Source organism: Pteropus alecto, unplaced genomic scaffold, assembly GCF_000325575.1.
Source record: "Pteropus alecto unplaced genomic scaffold, ASM32557v1 scaffold106, whole genome shotgun sequence".
Lineage (NCBI taxonomy): Eukaryota > Metazoa > Chordata > Mammalia > Chiroptera > Pteropodidae > Pteropus > Pteropus alecto.
The window spans coordinates 17,052,652-17,072,042 of record NW_006442103.1 but is presented as its reverse complement, the minus strand read 5'-3'; the positions used below and the strand labels follow the sequence as shown (position 1 = coordinate 17,072,042).

The 19,391-nt window shown below is 45.0% G+C and overlaps 1 protein-coding gene across 1 annotated transcript in view; it reads left to right on the top strand.

Moving 5' to 3' along the window:
* Positions 1-19,391, top strand: part of NOTCH2 (notch 2) — a 123,143-nt gene that overhangs the window by 10,713 nt on the left and 93,039 nt on the right. Inside the window, 1 exon segment of the mRNA XM_006919824.2 lies at positions 5,318-5,399. Coding sequence (XP_006919886.1) covers positions 5,318-5,399 — 82 coding nt within the window.

The window sequence follows — 19,391 nt, the reverse complement described above, 5'->3', positions numbered from 1 at the left end:
GGATTTCTCTGCAATGCCTAGTAGAGGGCCAGGCACACAGTAGTTTCAACAAATATTAATAGAACTGTACTGACATTGGATGACAGTTTTGCTCATATATAATTTTTATTTTACCTTTAGTGAATCATTTCTTATGCCTGAGTGCTATACTTTTTTCTTTTGTTTTTTAAGGAGCGGTGACCTCTGTTTTTTTTTGTTTTTTTTTTTTTGTTTTTTGTTTTTTTTTGTGTGTGATAGTAGTGCAGTATGTCTTTTATTAGATATCACTGATGGCAACTGGAAAGAATTTATTCCAGTTATTGATATCACATCTTATATGGCCTACGTCTCTTCTGTTTTTTCCAGATTTCTCAGTTTGTTTAAACTGGGGTTTGATTGCTATAACGAGTTTCTCTAAGGCACTGCTTACTGTGCAATCAGTTACCAAGAACTGAAGTGTCTACTATGTGAGCCTGGCCTTTCTGAGCTCCGATCGTGTATCAGGCATTGTTCTAGGCTCTTTATTCATTTAGTTAAGTCTTACCAGGGCTCTGAGAGAGACTGTTTTACAGACGAAGAAGAAGCTGAAGCACAGAGAGATGCAGAGGTAGACAGGAGATGGTGGAGCTAGGGTCCAAACCCAGATCCTGATTTAACACCTGCGCTTTCAACCACTAAACTGCATCGCCTCAGATCTACAGAAAAGAACTGCGAACGTAAAAGTGAAAAGCAGAGGGACTTAGAAGACAGTGTACAGTTAAATGCCTTGTTGCGAGTTCTGAGCGTTATGAGGGGTGGGTCGGCCCATGTGGACCAGAACCGTCGAGGGGGAGGCTTTGCGGGCGAGGCAGGCAGGGAGCTGAGCCCCGGGGGAGTGAGCAGGACTTAGAGAGTAAGGGGGAGGTGGCGGTCAGAGGAAGCCGAGGTACAGGCAGCGGCAGAGGTACAGGCAGAGGCACGGCCAGAGTTCAAGGGCGATATTTTCAGAGCCTGCTGGGGGGCACGGGGGGTGGGGGGGCAGGCTGCCTTCCTGCAGGCGAGCACGAGGGTTTGGCCTGGAAGAAGCGTCCTTTCCCCAGAAGAAGCAGCGCCGAGCTCGGCCCTGTGCGAAGGTGCTGCATAGGCCTCTCCGCTGGTCCTTCTGCAGCCAAACAGAGAGTAAGTTCTAGAACTGAGTAAGAAATGAAAGCCGCTGCCGACTAGAGACTGGCAGAGCGACACATGGCACGTGGTGCTTCCGGGGGGTTCGATGGTGATTAGAATAACCCCTTTACCACTTTGGGGGAGCTGAGAAAATGCATGTCTTCAGCCTCGTCTAAAAAGGGATGACTTGAACAAGCTTATATACGAAAGGAAAAAGCGTTGCTCGCTGGAAATTTTACGATCTTAGCTTTTTCCGTGCATAAATCCGATTGTGTCATTTTCCCTGATGAAAGCGGCCCCGTCGTTTACCCTCAGCGTGGGGTGAGCACCGTCACCCAACCCGGCCTGCTGCCCGCCCCCCGTTACCCTCCCTTCCTGCCTGATCATCTCCAGCCGTCAGGCCCTGGAAGCCCAGGCTCATCTCCATCTCAGGCCCGGGCACTGGCTGTTTCTTCTTTCTCTGTATCGTCGTGATTTGTTCATGTAAATCTTGGCTCAAAGACGCCTCCTCAGAAAGGCCTCCCGCCTCGTCACCGCTTCTAAAGTAGGTCCCTACACCTCCAGCCTCCGTGATTGCTTTGTGTCCCGTAACTGGTTTCTGTTTCCAGCAGATTCTGTCACATAGTGATTTTGCTTATTTACTCATTTATTATCTGTCCTTCCCTAATCGAAATAGGAGCCTTTATTTGGTTAGCCGTGGTCTCCCTGACATCAAGGCCTGCCCCTCACTGTCCCAGACACACTGCACAGAAATGTGTGAACGTTGAAATCGGCTTCCAGCGTTCATGTCAACTACCATGGGAGGGAGGGAGGAAACTGAAGTTCAGGGCTTGTCTTTTGAGGGAGGGGTGTGTGCATGCACACACACACGCATGCACATGCACGTGTGTACACACACACATGTGCGCACGCACACACGTGCGCACACACACGCGTGTGCACACACGCATACGCACACGCGCCAGAGACTGATTTCAGTCAGCCCATATTTACTGAGAGACTGCCATTTGTGGCTTAAGATGAAAATTTGGGGATAGTCATTCTTTTTGTGAGTGCCTAGTTTCTCCGCGTCTGTTAAAACATCAATTTAAGCATCAGCTCTCCAACTGGCATGACTCAGCACTTCGTTTTTTACTCTATAAATATAAAGCTGCTTTTAATCGCATAGTTAAATTTATGTTTTTTCATGGGGGGAAAAAAAGTAAGTTGAATTTTGAAATGAGGTCTTTCCCAGTCACTGTCATGGTTTTGAATGATCAGTTTTAACTTCTCTTTGTATAGCAAATAATTACAGTATTCATTTTAGAAATAAATAGCCTCTGGGCAAAGTCATGAGTCTCTAGTTTTATTTCCTTAAGTTTATGCAGACACCGTGTCATTATCCAGATCACCCAAGACCTCCAGAGAATTGCATAGTCTTAGGGGATCCCTTAAAGTGGACGCTCACGCCTCAGCGCAGTTGGTGTTTGGCAGACAGGTGGCATCAGCAGCACCTGGGAACTCCCAGGCCCCCTGCAGACTTTCCAAACCAGAATCTGGGGGATTGGGGGGGTGTCCAGCAAGCCCTCCAGATGATCCTGGTGCACACGAGAGTTTGAGAGCCCTGGTTTAGTAGATGTTAAGGGGTCAAGGTAGCAGGAACCTACAGATCAGCCAAATGGCATTAATTATTAGCCCTGTGAGCCCACCTCCTTTTCGGGCGTGGAGTTTGATTGGTTCACTAAGGCTAGGCTGTAAAGTTATTTGTGAGATTGATTGCTACATATTGACTTTGGGTTGTTTGTGTTTCTCTGAACCTGTCATTGTAATGATTTGCCAGGATACTTAATAGGAACAGACTGTGATTTTTTTTTTTTTTTTTTCCCACCCATGGCTTTCTGAGTCATGGGCGGCTGGGTCCTTATGCCCTTCTGGATAGATTTCTCCAGCTGCCAGGCTGCTCTTCGTATACTTTTAATGAGGTGTCCCTGTTGGATGACATGGGACCTTCAGGAGCATGCCGTTCACCCCAGTTTGGTTTAAAGGTAGGGACATGAGCCCCCATGAGGTCTTGCTTTGCTTGTCGTTGCACAGCTGGTGAGCGGTAGGGGCCGGATTTCAGGTCACCTGACTCCCTCTGCTGCACCAGATTCCTGCAGGGGTGGGGGTAACAGAGCTGCAGTGTGCTCTGTGCCCGCAGGACACTTTTTTCCTACTGAGAGATTTTCTTGTTTTATTTAAAGAAAAAAAAAGCAAATAGAAAAAGTCAGGAAGTGCTCATTGAAACTAATAAAAGTGTCCAAAGAGAATGAAAAAACCAGTTTGAGAACTTTGGTATGGAGGAAATAACCTGACATTAACTGTTTTAATTATAGTTGTTGCATTGGGCTTATCAGTGTGGGAAGAGGGAGCATTGGAGCCCTACAGGGAAGTGAGTTACGGACAAGATGACCCTCTTCCTGAATCTGTCCATTCGGGCTGCAGCCTAGTGACGGCTTGTGTGATCCCAGCAGCTGTCAGGCGACGGGGCTGGACACGCTGAGAGACCTGTGTCCCAGGCCCCGCACTGCCGCAGCGAGTGCGATCGATGCCCTGGTTGGAGGTGACTTAACCTCTTGGCCGTCACTTCCTAGTGAATGGCTATAATAACGCCTGTCCCGCCCATCCTGAGAAGGAGAACGTCAGATAGTGGGAAGCAGGGTATCACTGCTGTTACGAGCACAGATTCTCATGGGATCCAAACTCCCTAGCTTCAAATTATGACTCTTTAATTCCCCGGTGTGGCAACAGGCAGGTCACTTAATGCTTTCCGTGGCGTGTGTATGATGAAGTGAACTACTCTATGGGGCTGTTACGAAGATTGAATTAGTCTATGTAAAGTGTTTAGAAAACTACTTGGTGTTTAGTAAGTGCTACCTGTTAGCTGCTATAATGTTATTTTGAGGGATGAGGTTTCTGTAAACGCGTTTTCAGACGGTCCCATCACTTGATAACGGAGCCGACAGAGGCTCTTACGGAGTGATCGTTGATGCGGGAGCTGCTAGCATCTGGCTTGCGCCTGCCCTGCTGTGAAGAGAGGCTGGTTCTGATGCCCAGGCCCTCGAGCCTCTGATGCCGCCCAGGTTGGTCCCAGAAAGTGTGGCTTAGAGGAAATGCAAAGTGGACACTTCTCAGGTGTTTGTACGTGAACCGTCCTAGGAGACGGACGTCTTAATAATCTTCCAGAAAAAGTTCATGAACTTCAATTTTGATTTCTATTGTTTGACTAGGTTTCTGTCTGTCTGGCCTTTTCAGTTGTTACTAGAACTATGATAAGCATTTGGTGATGAAAATTCCAACTCTAGAAGGTAAACATTCAAGGCATTGTAATTATTCAGCTAGCGAGTGGCAGACTTTGGATGGTTTTCCTCCTCTTTTGGCTGAAATCAATGAAACTTTCTAATATTGCTGTTTATTTCTGAGTAGTCTGTTTTGGGGAGGGATTAGGGTGGGAAAGTGCCTTTTCATTGTCTCGTAAAGGGACTGGAGTTCAAGAATTTGAGAATTATTATTTTATCTCTGTATAAAATGAACTTTGATCCCCCTCCTCTACAATCTCTACTCAAGTCTACTCCCCATCTTTGCACGAGCCTCTTAAATTAGAGATTTTGTTTTATTCTCTATGTATTTCATTTCTCCTGTTTTCTCTAGATCCCGATATAATGAATGGTACATACTAGTCTCTCAATCACAGTTTGTTAAATGAACATTGACCTGTTCTGAAACGTCACTCGAAGGCTTAAGTAATTCATTAATGTCATGGTGACCAAGTATCTACCCAGATCTTCCTAACCGTGTATTGATGAATCCTTACATGATTCATTTGAAGTATCCCGAGATGCTCCTGGCATAGCGTTGGGTATTAGAGCTTGGGGTTTCCCTAGTGTCATTGGGAGCTAAGGACGTAACCCCTGGGGAGATGGAGGCACAGAGAATCACAGGCATCATTCAAGACCACAAAACAGTTAATTGTGGGAGGAGACTCTTGGCAGGGGCTTCCGTGCTTCTGTGACCCTAGACACCAAAAGAAAACAAAAAAATGATAAAACGCTAAAGGGAAACCCAAATCAGGTTGAATGTGGTAACGAATGTCAACCTGGATTGGACAGCATTTCTCTGGTGTCTGAGGGTTATGATTAGTGACTTGTTTCTAATGCGAGTTTGTTTTTATTTTCAGCATTGCAATGTCGAGATGGCTATGAGCCTTGTGTAAATGAAGGAATTTGTGTTACCTACCACAATGGCACAGGATACTGCAAGTAAGTTTTTCTCTATGTTTTTTCTTCTTCATATGTTTTATTTTTCCCTCGGTAGGATACTGGACAGGATTTGGTTCCACTATTCTATTTTTAATACTTTTGTAAAATGTTATTGGTTCTCTAATTTTTTTTGATATAGTTCTTGTAGGGGATGAGGATGGATGGATGTGGATGTCACATAAATGGCTAATAAGAACTTCTTCTTGTTAACTTTTTCATTATGAAAAAGACCTTTTAGTGAGTCTCTTTAATCATTAAGCTAGTTTTTAATTAACTCAGCTAGTTAATATATATTGAGTATACTGTCTTATATTTTTCAGCAAACCCTTAGAATCACTCCTTAACATGTTAACTATGGTGTTGTTTTTAAGTCAGATTAAATAGATATTGGCTTTAATTCTGCCTAATATACATAAATATTATAGCCATATAAAACTTTTTTTTCCTCGTGTAAAAATTCCGAAAGAGAGACCGTCCTAGAGGAGGGTGCACGCACACCTGGAGGGATGGTGGGGAGCAGAGGTGAATGTCATGACAGGGGTAACGATGAGGAATGGGACTAGGGAGTGTAGGCTGGTCCTCAGGAGCGTTTCTTATCTTTTCCTCTAACCATCCAGTCTAGCCATACTTTTTCTTTGTCTGAGGGATCCAGTAAGATAATCTCATAAGTAGCTTCTCTAGTTTTCTTACTACCTTTCTGTTCCTTTTACCTCATTTGAAAATTTTTGATAGGAGTACATATCTATTTTATTTATATCATGGAAAATGAGATTTGGTAATTTGGTGAAATTTATCTTCTTTAACACTTTTATGGGGTGTATATAATCTTTGCTTTGTTACAGATATTTGCTTGATAAGCATTTTAAGTGAGTTTACCCGACACATTCTTTTTTCTTCTCTGGATTTTTCACTGCATACCGTTAACTATAATAATGACATCTGTTCCTGTCAAGTCCATTCTGACCAGGATCTAGGATCTTGAATGTCACAAACAAGAATTTTCCCAAGTCAGAAAAAATTTTCTTCACCAAAGTGAAAATATTTTAAGCTGCGATGACAGTAAGGCTGAACAATAGGTTGTTTGGATTGGTATAAAAATAACATTGGAAATGAAAATTTTTATGTAACTGATTATGGGCTGCTTACTTAGTTTTTCTAGGTGAGGAGAAAAACCACCTCAAAAACATGTGATACATTCTCTTCTTAAGAATAGAAACGCAACTGAAGATAATAAGAAAAGGAACTTAATATCTTAGAATCAGCCACCGAAATCTCGTTTAGTTCCTTTTTGGCATCTGGTGTCTTAGTTCCTTGCTTTGTTCTATTATTCAGCTCTTTTGTGATAGTTAACCTATTACGTTAAGATCATTCGTTTCTCTCACTGGATTGTAAAGTCGTGGTCCTACACATTTTGATATAGTTAATGCCTGGTACGGAGTGAGAGCTCAACAACGTGTCTCTTGAACCAAGAAGTACTCAATAGAGATCATCATTCAGATATAAAGAGTCGGTTTGTCTTAACTAAGGAGAAACTGGTCCTCTCCTCTGAGAGTTTTATTGGCTTCACATGGCATCTGGGATGGTGGTACTATACAGAGAGGCAATCTAGTTTCTCCCCAAACTGTTTGGAGAGAACTCAACTTGGTGACTTATGTCGGGAGAATTTCAAATAGGTTCCAAGTGTTGGCCCGCATATTTGTGGTCTGACACGGGGAGGGAGGGCTTCTCAAGGAGACCAGTTTCTGCACACTTACAAGGAGAGGACACCAAGGGTCACTTTGGGGAGAAAACAGATTTATGGCAACTAGTCTCAAAATCTCCCGCCAAAGTGAGAGGGACAGAGTCGCCCCCAGGTCCTGGAGGAGGCACAGCTAAGGACCAGGGGACGACACACTGTGTGAAAGACAGAAACGGAGCTGCCTGAACTCTGCCCCTGCGGGAATGGCCTATTCATGGATATAGCTCGGGGCGGGTCCCTCACACGCCCTCCAGCACTGTCGTGAGGGAGACTCGCTCCCCGAGAAAGGCAGGGGAAGGAAGAAGTGGGCGAGGCCATTCTTTTGGGAGACCAGTATGAACAACGAAATTCGGGGAACAAGAGTGTTTCTCTACCTCAGTAGAAGTAATACTAGCATCTTCGGGAGGCGCAGTGTCCGCGTAAGGGGACCCGGGAAAAGCGAGGACACTGTCAGGGAGGCACGTCGATCATCTGAGCCCCACGGCCACCTCCACGGGATGTTAAGCCAAACTTACATCTGCTTAGCCCGCCTTTCCGTCTGTCTTCACCAGCTTTGCTTTATTTCCCTAGGGAAATAAAGTAATCCAGCTTGTCCAGTAAATATTATTTTCACAAAATGACAAATGAATATTAGAACACTTAGAAGGTTTACAAAAATTACATCAGCCATGCAGGACATATGATTATCTTTTTATTCACGAGATCGCTTAGTGGATGAAGAGAAGAAAGTCGAAGCCAAATTCCTTTCGTTGGGAGGGGGGAGTGGAAATTAATGGAAAATGTTTTAAAGTAGAATGTATCTGACTGTCTGTTTAAAGAGTATAATGCTACTGATTCAGCTAAAATGTGATGGTTGTTTATAGAAATTATAGAAATCCTCGATAAGATCACATTGACAGATGAGGATAAGTACTTTGAAAAGTTAGTTTTGTACACAGCTCAAGCGTTTTTTCTCACTGTCAGGAGCCTAAGTGCTGTATCAGCCTGTGATTAGGCCGGGTTGCCAGACAAGGAGAGCCTGTGTAATCTTGCATAAAACTCAATTATTGCTCCTAAATGGTTGTTGTCAGATCTTAATAAAGCCCTCTCACTACAGAGAGATAAGACGTTTTATTCTCTCCCTTGTCCTACTGGGAGGTGTAAATATATAATTAAGTTTAGCTGTCATTAATCACCTTCAAGTTGTTTGTCTCAGGCTTTCAAATACAAACCATTCCAAATCCCAACTTGATTAAAAATCATGGGTAGCTCAAGTTCACGAGAATGTTGGGGGTGGGCGAGGTTATGAATTGTAAAAGTCACAAAATGCACATTTCTAAGGCATTTGTCAGTTATTTAAAGTCCTTGTCCCTCAGTTCTTAACACCTGGTTTGTCTTTGGGTCACCAACACTTTCTCTTGACTGTGGCTACAGGTTTCCTGTCCTTTACATTTATGTTAGTTTTTATCGTTTACCAAATCCATCGTGGGTTATGCATCTTCAGGATTATCTTCCGCTAAAGCATGCTGAGTTCTGTTCTCACAGGCAGCTGTGTTTCTGGCAGATCACCTTGATCCTATAAAGACTGGACTTGAGGCTTTGCCACGGGGGTCTGTTTTACTCTTAGCCTGACCGTTTAAGTCTTAGTCCTGGGATATGGTCCTCACTCCCAAGGTGTGAGCCTGCGGTGGGGTCAGTGGAAAGCATGGGGTGTCTCCCAAGCCCCTCCGATTTGGTAGGACTCAAATGCAAACCTCAGACTCCCTAGAACCATGCTCAGCCTTCTAGCCTTCCAGCTCTCGCTTTTTCCTGGGTTCCTCAGTCTCCTCTCGTTCATACACAGTCAAGCATCATTTTGTTTCTTTCCTCCTTTTTTTGAATTAATTAATTAATCTTTATTATGGCGACATCGGTTAATGAAATCCAGTAAGTTTCAGGTGTACGATTCAACAGTAAGGCGTATATATTGCATTGTGTGTTCACCTCCCGCAGTTAGATTTCTTTCTGTCACCACATATTTGACCCCCTTTTACCCCATCTACCTCCCCACTCCCCTCTGGTAACCACTCGTCTGTCGTCCACGTCCATGAGTCTCTGTTTGTTCGTCCTGTTTGTTTCTTGCTTTTAGGTTTATATCTCACATATAAGTGACTTCATGTGCTTTTCAGCTTTTTCCGTCTGGCTTATTTCACTGAGCATGATTATCTTGAGGTCCATCCACATTGTCGCAAATGGCAGAATTTCATCTCTTCTTATGGCTGAGTAATATCCCATTGTATATACGGACCGCAGCCTCTTCATCCAGTCATCTGTCGTAGGACACGTAAGGACGCGAAGGGAGTTGAGTGTGAGTTCCAGGGCCGCCCTCTCCGTGGTGCTGTCTTTTCTAGAATTTCTCTTCCTCAAATTCCAGCTGCTTTGACAGTTCCAGACACCTTTGAATGCTCAGCCCAGGAAGACTTCCATTTCCAGAAGACTTGGATTCTTTTCCTCTTGTGTTCCCTGGCCTGGGGAACACCTTCAGGGAGAAAGCCATGTAACTGTAGGTTTCCCATAGTTTGTTTTTCAGGTTTTTGAGGCTCACGTCCCTTCCGATTTCTGCCCACTTTCGGACGCTCTCTGGTACCTTTAATGTTTTGTCTAGAGTTTATATTAATATAAGCAAGAGAGTTGGTCTGATATAAGTTACTCTGCCATTGTTTTTAATGGTAAAAATTATAGTTATAAAGGAGTCTTGCAAAATTTTCGACATGCCCCTTAGGAAGCGACAGTGGGTGTTGACAGTGGAGCATCACCACGAGTTCACACAGGTTCGCGTGGGTGGGTGATTGCTCTTTGCCAACGTATCTAACTAGAAACTACCTTTTCAAGCAAACCATTATCAATATAAAATGGTATACGACTTGGTGTCCCCTTTTACCTAAAATCTGTCTACTCGCTGGGAGAAACACCAAACATTAACGACTAAATGATTTTCCTTGTCAGGATTAGGGAGCAGCGTTGGTCCAGGCCTCCCAAAGCTGTCCCAGGAAACAGAAGCCATTGCTTTAGTCCCTTCGATAAGTGTCCGTATAGCCACTCGGAATCTTCCAGAGCCTGCCTTGCAGCAGAGGGCGCATTACCAATGTTTGTCGTGGCTGTGCTTTTCTAGAAAGGCGTTTTCCAAAGCCGTGGCGACGGCAATGTCCCCTTCGGCTCACCTCGCTTGTGTACTCGGCACCGCTCAGGTGCAATGTCAGATCGGAGAAGTTCGCTGGGAAGAACGTCACCTGTTAAGTCACTGTCTCTTTCTTCTCTGTTGAGACCTGTTCTGCCAGCAGGGTTCCTTCAAGCGGGACGCCCCATTTAGCCAGAAGTCCACATACACAGTTTTGCTGGCAAATGCTAGCAGAAGCCTGGCATGCTATTTGTGTATACTGCCTGTACCAGATCACTGGAGTCTCTGGTAGTAGTCGCAATTAGTCGACAGCATTAGCACATTGCTTCACACTTCTTTGGGAAGTCATAAACTAATTATCAATTCATTAACCTGGACTTCTTAAAGAGGTTCAGAATGGGTCCGACTAGGATATTGAAAAGTCACTCGTGCAACTGACGGACTGTAACGGGGTCTTTTGGCAAAGGAATCGCCAGTGAATGGGGCTGGGACCAGGGGGAGGCCTTCGCCTCAGGCGTGAAATTTAAGAGGGTGCCAAAAAACTCAGTCTTCCAGATAAATAATATTTTTGTGCAATAGTTCAAAAAATAAACATTAATGCAAAAAAAAAAAACCTGTAATAAAAAATATCCAAATTTTAAATAAGGAGAAGATGCATATTACTGAGTTTTTCTTTTGCCTCCAGCTCCTGGCTGGTTCATTCTGGCGCTGGTGAGCGGGTTAAGACGTCTGGAAGAGCCCTGCCTGGTGACGTGGAGAGGACATAGGTTTTTATGTCAGATAGACTCGCGTTTGAGCCGTTATTCCTGTTAGCAGTTGGGTCTTTGGCAAGTCAAAAAATACGCTAGCTAACATTTATCGAGCACTTACTATGTGCCAGGCTCTGTGCTCAGTTCAAGTTCTTTACTTTTCTTGCTTAGTCCTCATACTACATAGTTAGTTTCAGTATCCATGTTTAACAAGTGAGTTTGTGGAAACTCAGAATGGTTAAATAATCTGCCCAAGATCACATAACTCTTAGGTAGCTGACCTGAGATGTGTTCTTGGAAAATGTGCTGTCACTCTGGGTCTCCAGTTGCCCATCAGTAAAATGGGACAAAATTACCGATTTTAAAGTGGCAGTTCAAACACGACCTTCTGAAAAGGAAGTGTGGTACACTTGAAAGTATATGAAAGGTGGCTCTTCAGATAAGGAATATGATTAAAACTCTATATAGTTCCTGATTTTAAAATCGAGACAGTAGCGTGGGGTAGGCTTGGGCAGCCCGAAGAATACCAGAGGATTGCGCCTGCTTGTAGCTACTTGAGTGTACGTGGACCAGGCTCGGCTAATGCATTTCTGAGAAGTGGTTTTTGACTTGAAATCTCAGCGCAATTACGCAGATGAAATATAAGAAGAGGGCAGTCAGCGAAGGTGGGGATGGAGGATGATGTCAATTAACATTCTCTTCAGTAGAGAAAACTAAGTTGAAAAACTTGAAACTTCTCTCTTCTTTCTCCTAATGGAAGATGAGCAGGTCCAGACAGATTTTATGCAGCTGTGAAACGGAGATAGGTCACATCCAGCAACTTCTGATAAATGTTGCTACCAGCACAAGAGTCACAGGTTGTTAAACACCACGCTTTCCATGTGCACTGTGAGTTCTGGATGGGGGGCTTTCCCTTCTGTAGGCCTTGAGGTCTGGACCTCTGGCAGTGACATCCCAGCGCGATTCTTCTTATAAACACTCAGACCCTTGAAACGCCCCGTAACAAGTAAGTGAGGTGTCCCCGAGGAGTTTTCCGTAAGGGAATCTTGATTACCAGCTTCTTATCAATATAGAGCCACAGAATCCATAGTCTTTTCAACTAATCTTTATTCTTTAGGTTGGAACCTTCGTAAACTTCAGTGTTAGCTGGAGGAGGAGGAGAGTGTGGTTCTCAGGCTCTGCCTTGTCCTTTCGCGTGTCTTGGGTAACTGCCAATAAGTCAACTAATTTTGTCCAGCAAATCTGGCATGAATAGATGTGAGTTGAGCTAGACTTCTTTCAACAGAGTTCCCGGGTTAACTGTAATTCTACATTAAGTTTCCTTCTTACCGTTTTACGTTGGCACGCCGGCGCCATTAATTTCATGCAGAAATTCTTTTTCTCCTTTTTTTTTCTTGTGACTAAGCAGGATGGAAATATTTCTCTTTCAAGATCTGTAGAAGCTTAATTAAAGCCTTTATTTTAAAGTTTGGCTATTCATCTTTTATCAAGGCTGGCAAGAGTAAATACAAAGGGACATCAGAATGTGATAAAAACGTAATTAGAAGTTTCCAAGTCATTTTCTTCTTTGTTAAGCCAGCATAAATGTGTGGGATGGAGGTTTTCATTAAGCCCTGTTCTCAGCATCCTGGACATGGGAATTTTGTAGCTAGAAACGAAGTTTGGGGGTCTCCCCCACCCCTCTGTGTGCGTGTGTGTGATGTGAGTGGCCTGTTTCCATATTTGTCTCAGTTCCGTTTTACTTTACGTCTCAGTATGAGGTGTACTACGTTTCTTGGGGGCTTCCCAGAGTTCTCTATCCTATTTATCTATCGTCAGTAATCTTCACTAGCATTTCATCCTCTGTGGCCAAAAATGTAGTACTGATTCCTATACCGATGCCGTCAGCCTGTCCTGATTAATGCAGTTACCTTTGGTTTAAAATGTTTCTCTCCTAAATAAGGTCTTACTTGGATCTTTATGAAAAGGTCTTTAAGAAAGAAAAGTGAAAGCGAAGACTAATAAAGGCATTTTGAGGAGAAGATAGCTGTTAATGGGAAAATAACCTGAGTAGGACTTCTGTGGAATAGTAGCAGTTAGGGTTCTAGATCTGCAGAGATTCGGGCCACTTTCCTGAAGTTGCTATACCCGTGACCTTGAACACGGAAAGCCAGACAGATCCGGAAGCGCTGTAGGCTCCTCACATTTTGTCTCCGTCACCTTGGGCAGCTACAACCAACTACCACGGACGGGGTGGCTTGGACAGCAGATATCTGGAGGCCGTGAAATCCAAGGTCATGGTGCCAGCCGAGTCTGGTCCCTGTGGGACCTCGTCCTGGTTTGCAGATGGCCGCATCCTTGCTGTACCCTCGCACGGTGGGAAGGGGAAGCTCAGGTCCCTTCATCTTCTCATGAGGGCACTAATACCACAGCGAGCACCCCACCCTCCGGACTCCATCTACGTAATCACCTCCCAAAGACTGCACCTGCACATATCATTGCATTGCGAATTAGGGTTTCAGCAGGGAAGGTTGGGGGGGCACAACCAGTTAGCGTTTGGCATTCTTCAAAGAAGAGTCTACTCTTCACCACACTGGTATTTACCGCGTCAGCTCCAGTGCCGGAGCACCGTGCGGCATTGTGAAGAGAGAGAAGAGCCCAGAGGCCCTTGCTGTCCGACTTCCTTATCACAAGTGTACATACCTCGGGCGGGTCTGACAGTGAATGTTGTGTTTCTTGGGCACGTGACATGGTGGCAGTCCTCTGTCGTCTTGCCATCTCGTTGGGGAGACGAGGCATACTTACACGTAGAAAATAAACCCGGACGTAGCAGCACGGATGGTAAGCGGTACGGTGCAGACACAGGAGCCCCCACCGGGAGACAGAAGGCTGATGTCAGAGGATTTCCAGTGAGTCCCTTAGATGATAAATCGGAACGTGTTGACGGCGCCTTCGGAGATGGATGAGTAGAAGGGTGGAGGTAGCAGGGCCGTTGTTTCCTGGGGCGTCATGACCAGCATCTTCATCAGTTTTCCCTCAGTGACCTATTTTCAGAACTTCGCTGCATCTTGGTGGCTCAGTTCTGTCCGCACTTCCGTCTGCGTGAGATTTTACTAAACAGGTATGTGGATTAATCTGGTTTCACAGCAATAGAAAAGCAATTTTAAAAGTCATTCCTTTAGGACATGTTGGCCGGAATGCTTGAAGACGGGCTGTCCAGAGTGAGGGGCGAGGGGGAAGGCTGGGGACAGAGGGACAGGGCAGCTGCGAGCCGTCACCTCCCCCTGCCTCCCGCCACCCCCAGACCTTTTTGGCTCTGACTGTCGATTCTTGTGCCGCTTCTAGAACAGAGCATCCAAGTAGGCGTGTGGACACCATTTACAAGGAAACTCAGAACTCAGACAGTTCCGAGGCCAGAAGAAGAATGGGCTTGGATAGGGACGGTGATGGGAAAACAGGCACCGAGAAGGAAGAGGACCCGTTTTCGTGCGCGACATGGTGCATTCTCTTAGCTGAGGATTCAGGGATGCCGGCTTCACATCTCGTGTCCAGCATATCACTGGCCTGATCCAGTTCATTTCAGGGATCCAGAGCGAGCAAGCGTCTGTTAGCCAAATCTTTGGTTACCCCAAATTAGCTTATGTCCTATACTGCTTGTTTCCTCTGATTACACAGTACATATCCAAACCCTCAATTATCCAGAATAAACTGGAGCTGCCTCTTCTGTGTGGAAAACATTTGACAGCGGTTATGATTCTGTCGCCCGGACCATGGTAGAGCCATGGCCATTTAACTACCTGTCCCTTTAAGATTTTGAAATGCCGGTTCTTGTTGTGTAAGCCAGACACGTCTCCCTGAAGAATCATTTTACTAGGCAACTTGCCCCTTTCTGAAACCTCAGTCATCCTGAGAAGGACCTCAGGAACCTCCCTGACTTCAATTTTTCTGCCTTAGTCCTATTTGTATATGATGATTGTGGTGTCTGATTCTCTGTCTCATGTTGTTAAAACTCATGACCTCGAATTTCTGGGTCACTCTTAAAAAACAAGCAGAACTTGATTACTAACGAAAACTTGACTCATTTCCTTCCAGGCAAAGGCTGAGTTCATAATTAGTCTCCACAGAAGCAAACTCTCTAACGATGGGATATCACCTCTTTTTTCTTAAATTTTATAAGAATTAATGAGAGCATCCTGAGCTGGGGAAGGAAGGTGGGCACTTACGTGCTGAGAGGAATTATAAAAGCGCTATCTGGAAAAGGTCCTCGATGACCTTCAGTGAGTGGTCAATTGCCCGCAGGTCAGATTTGGTGCCTCTCTTCCCAGACCGTTATTTTGCCCACACATCAGTCGTTTTCAGCCTGGTGTAATATATCGTCGGGTCACGCGCCCTAGGGGGCCGCCACGTCTGCCACTATTCTGTGCCAAAACAAGCAGCTTCTCATGCTGGACGGGGTTTGGGGGAAGCTGGTAAGATCTTTCTTTCCCTTGTAGGTTCAGGATTCCATTTTATTCTCTGCGTTTTGTTTAAATATATTTTTCTTTCTCCTTGTTCTTTGCTTCCTGACCCTTCCTGAGGGGTTAGTGGAGAGTGTAAGTTGTGTAACAAACAGTTCGTTTATACAAGCGTGTGTCAAACTGTCTGCGCTAGACGGATGACAGGCAGGCAGTGTGGGGTAGAAAAGGAGAGACGCAAGGTGCATTTTTTTGCCCCAGGAAGCGCCTCGTTCGGAGTGGGTCGATGGTCAAGACATGTCCACCCACTGACCCCAAGCGTTGACATCAGCAAGCATCAGTACCTCCTCGGGCAGTATTGCTGGGGGAATTCAAAAGCCAAAATGACAGAGTCATCATACTTTGAGGTCAAGGGGACTTTGGTGACCACCTTTTTTATTCATCTTGGTTTACGTGTGAGTGTCCCATGGCTTAATAAGGCCGGTGACTTACTCCGTGTCACAACTAATTAAAATGAAGACCGGGACTAAAAGTTGTTTCTCCGACCTCGTTCAGTGATCTCAAGGTGCTCGGCACTATTTCCTTTCCTTTTTGGTACCAGCCCTCGAGGAACTGATATGGGTGAACGCTTTACTTGTAGATATATATGGAGGGGGAGTGGGAGGGAGGGAGGGGAATTAAAAAGCAAAAACTTAGGGCTTTCGTGAGGCAGCTTTTTTCTGGAAGACCAAGAATTTAACTCTAGCTATATTTTTATTTTTTAACATTCTGCAAAACAAAACAGTGTGGAAATTCTTTTAAGATCCTCATAAAAGAGGTGTATCCTGTAGGAATACCCAGGGGCCACGGCACACACCTAAATGGAATTGTACAGTTTTAGAGCTAAAGGGGACATGAGAGATTATTTGGCCCAGCGTCTCGTTTTCGTACACGAGGCGGCTAAGGTCAGAGAGGTGAAGTGGCTTGCCAAGTTCAAGGTTCACGTCTAGTGGCCGAGCCGGGGCTAGTGCAGAAGAAAGGTCTGTTGGGAACCACTCGATCGTAGAAAGATCTGAGAACACGCTAGGGTCTTGGGTGAGAGGTTTTTGTAAAACAGTATAGTAGTTATATTTTTATTCATTTATGTATTTGTTCACATGTGCCCTAAATACATCTCACCTACCACGAGATACGTTTTTTCAGAGCAGAACGGGATGGAAGAATGTGGCCATGTCAGGTGTGGCTTTGCCCTGACTGAGTTCAGCAAGTGAATGAACTGCCTCCCTAGAGTTAGTGCGAAAACGTCGCTTGCGATTTATGTGATGGTTTCTGCTCTAATCCAGCTTTTTGTTTAGATTTGGGAGATTTTATTTACAGCTTCGGCTTGGTGGCCAAGTACAGGTCTAGCCTGGGCCGTTCTGGTTTCATGGCGTCTACTGTGCTTGTTACCTCCATCTTTTTAGTTTGGGGGTAAATGTAATATATTCTCAGAAGGCATTTATCTTGACCTTGAGTAGACTTGAATGTATAATTTCAGGATGCTTGTTTGAGACTTAGTTTCTCTGGCTTGGAAGGGCACAAACCATTGGGACCCCCACCCCCCTCGGGCCATCGTCCTATCTTTTAAGGGAAGTAGTGTTTTATTCTTGAAATAGGCTTTAGACACCATTCTTCCTATTCCCCTATGTCCACTATTTTTATTATTTGTGGTTCTAATTAAGGCCAATTAAGTGGGATTTTGTAGTGTTTCAAGGCATTCTGAAATTATATTTTCCAGTTATTCATTGAACAGTTTTGCCTACCCGCACGTGTGATTACTTTTCCTTTTTTTTTTTTTTTTTGAATGCTTTATTCAGAATCTACCAAGACATATTTTTTTTTTACCCTGTTAAAAGTTTGAAAGAAAATGCAGATTTTTCTCCTGCCTACTCTCACGTTCAGGTTTGGTTTGATAATGATTTAAGTACAATTATTTTTGAACTAAGAATCCTTTCAGACCAAACCATATGCTTTTGGATTTGTTCTGCCTTCAGACATGTTTTTGGTGTTCAGAACTTTGAGAGGGGGTCGTCCTCTCATGTTGGAGAGCAGAGAGCAGCCACCACACTCAGTTTTCTTCCCTGAAATCTTGTTTAATTTTCACTGCTCAGTCTCCAAAGAACCAACCTAGCCATTTTTGCTTCTGAGGCCACTTTGCAGCATGTTCTGTCACTCATGGCAACAGGCTCCTGGCGTTTTAACGTTTCACCAAAGATGATTAATAAAAGTGCACGAGAAAATGAAGACCGTGTGTTAATTTCATATTTAACGGGAAAATGTGATTTTTAAAAATCTATTCCCTGTGGCTGGCCCACTTTGAATGATTTAGGGCGAGCAAGGGTTAAGAAGCCCTCGATATGTTAGGAATCTTAATTAGTTTAGATAATCCTTTGGGTAATTTTCTCAACCTAGTAGTACCAAACTTTGAGTATAATGAAAGAGCCTTTCTAAGGTGTAAAGGTTCCATGGACTCTTGCATTGTGCCTTTCGGTGTCTGTTAAGGATATATCACCGAATAGTCGGATGCCTCCTGTACACCTCGGCACTGTGAGTGTGGTGATGAACAATTCTTAGTCTGTCGGGGAAAACAAATAATCATAACAGAGGATAACGAGTTTTATGATTTGTTGGGGTTACGGGACTATACAGTGGGGGTGTCAAGCCTGTTTCTCCGAGGAAATAACCTTTAAGCAGAAACTCACAGGACTCCCAGGGCTTAGCTAGAAGAGTGTTCTGGGCCGAGTGAACAGCACGTGCCAAGGTCTGGAGGGAGAAGCCGCACGCTGTGGCACGTTCCGGGAGCTGAAAGAAACCGAGCCCGGGGAGAGTGTGATGCGCAAAGGGGGATGAGCCTGAGGCGAAGCCATTTCTCAGTGTCTCGTCTGAATACGATGCAAAGTGTCAAAATCTACTAAGAATCCGAAGCCGTTTTGTAATGCCTTATATTTTGGTAATCATGACGGCATCTACAGCCCATTTCGCTCCGGACGGGACATTGTTTGGAAGTCTAGAGAGCGCTTTGCTAGCATCTGAGGACCCTTCGGGATTCCCGTACTAGGGACAACTCGGGAACAACTGGCTCAGCGCCTTCCTTCTTGCCTGTCACTGCGAAGGGTGCTTTTTGTAAACGCATATGTTTAGAGTTTATTTGCCATGTTCAATCACAGGCAGACATTTTCTCAGGGCCCAGCGCCGTGGCCTGCAGCCGGTAAGGGCCCGCCTGGGCGCAGGAAGACAGAGGAAAGACCACCTTCGGCCACGGCAGCCTCACGCGTGTTCCCACGCTGCGCCTGTGCCCTCGCCCAGTCTTCCCAGTGGTGACTGTGGAGACGAGGTGCTCAGCTCAGCTTTCGGGTCCTGACGAACGAGCCCAGGCCGTAAGCCGAAGTCAAGGGCACGTGCACACTCTGGTGTAAACAAAGCCCGGTCGCCCATCGCAGTGGTCACTGATGTCATAGTCCCTGATGAAGACGAACAGTGCTGCGAATTAACAGCTCGAAACCCCGTACCGCTCCGGCTTCTTTTTGGTTTGGATTTATTCAAATCAGTGCGCGTTCACTGCTTTATTCAGACGGGGGAGGGTGGTGAAAAAGCCCAACACACGAGCACCAAGGGAGGTGGTTTCAGAGGAGGTCGCCCAGCCTCACGGTTCCCTGTGAGGTGCTTTTTCCTGTGGGAAACTTTCAGTTTGGAAGCATTCAGCCTAACGTGGGAAGCAAGATTAACATTTTCTGAAATACCTCCACAAGAAAAGCAGAAATGTTCTGTTCCGGAAGCTGAATTTACATAGTAGAAAAACGGGCTGTCCTGCAGTATTTGGAAGTCTTTGTTTATTAGTGGTGGCAAAAAGTGTGTGTGGGGGGTGGGGAGGGGGGATGGAATGATGGTCTATTTGTTTCCTTTACATCCAAAGCCCTG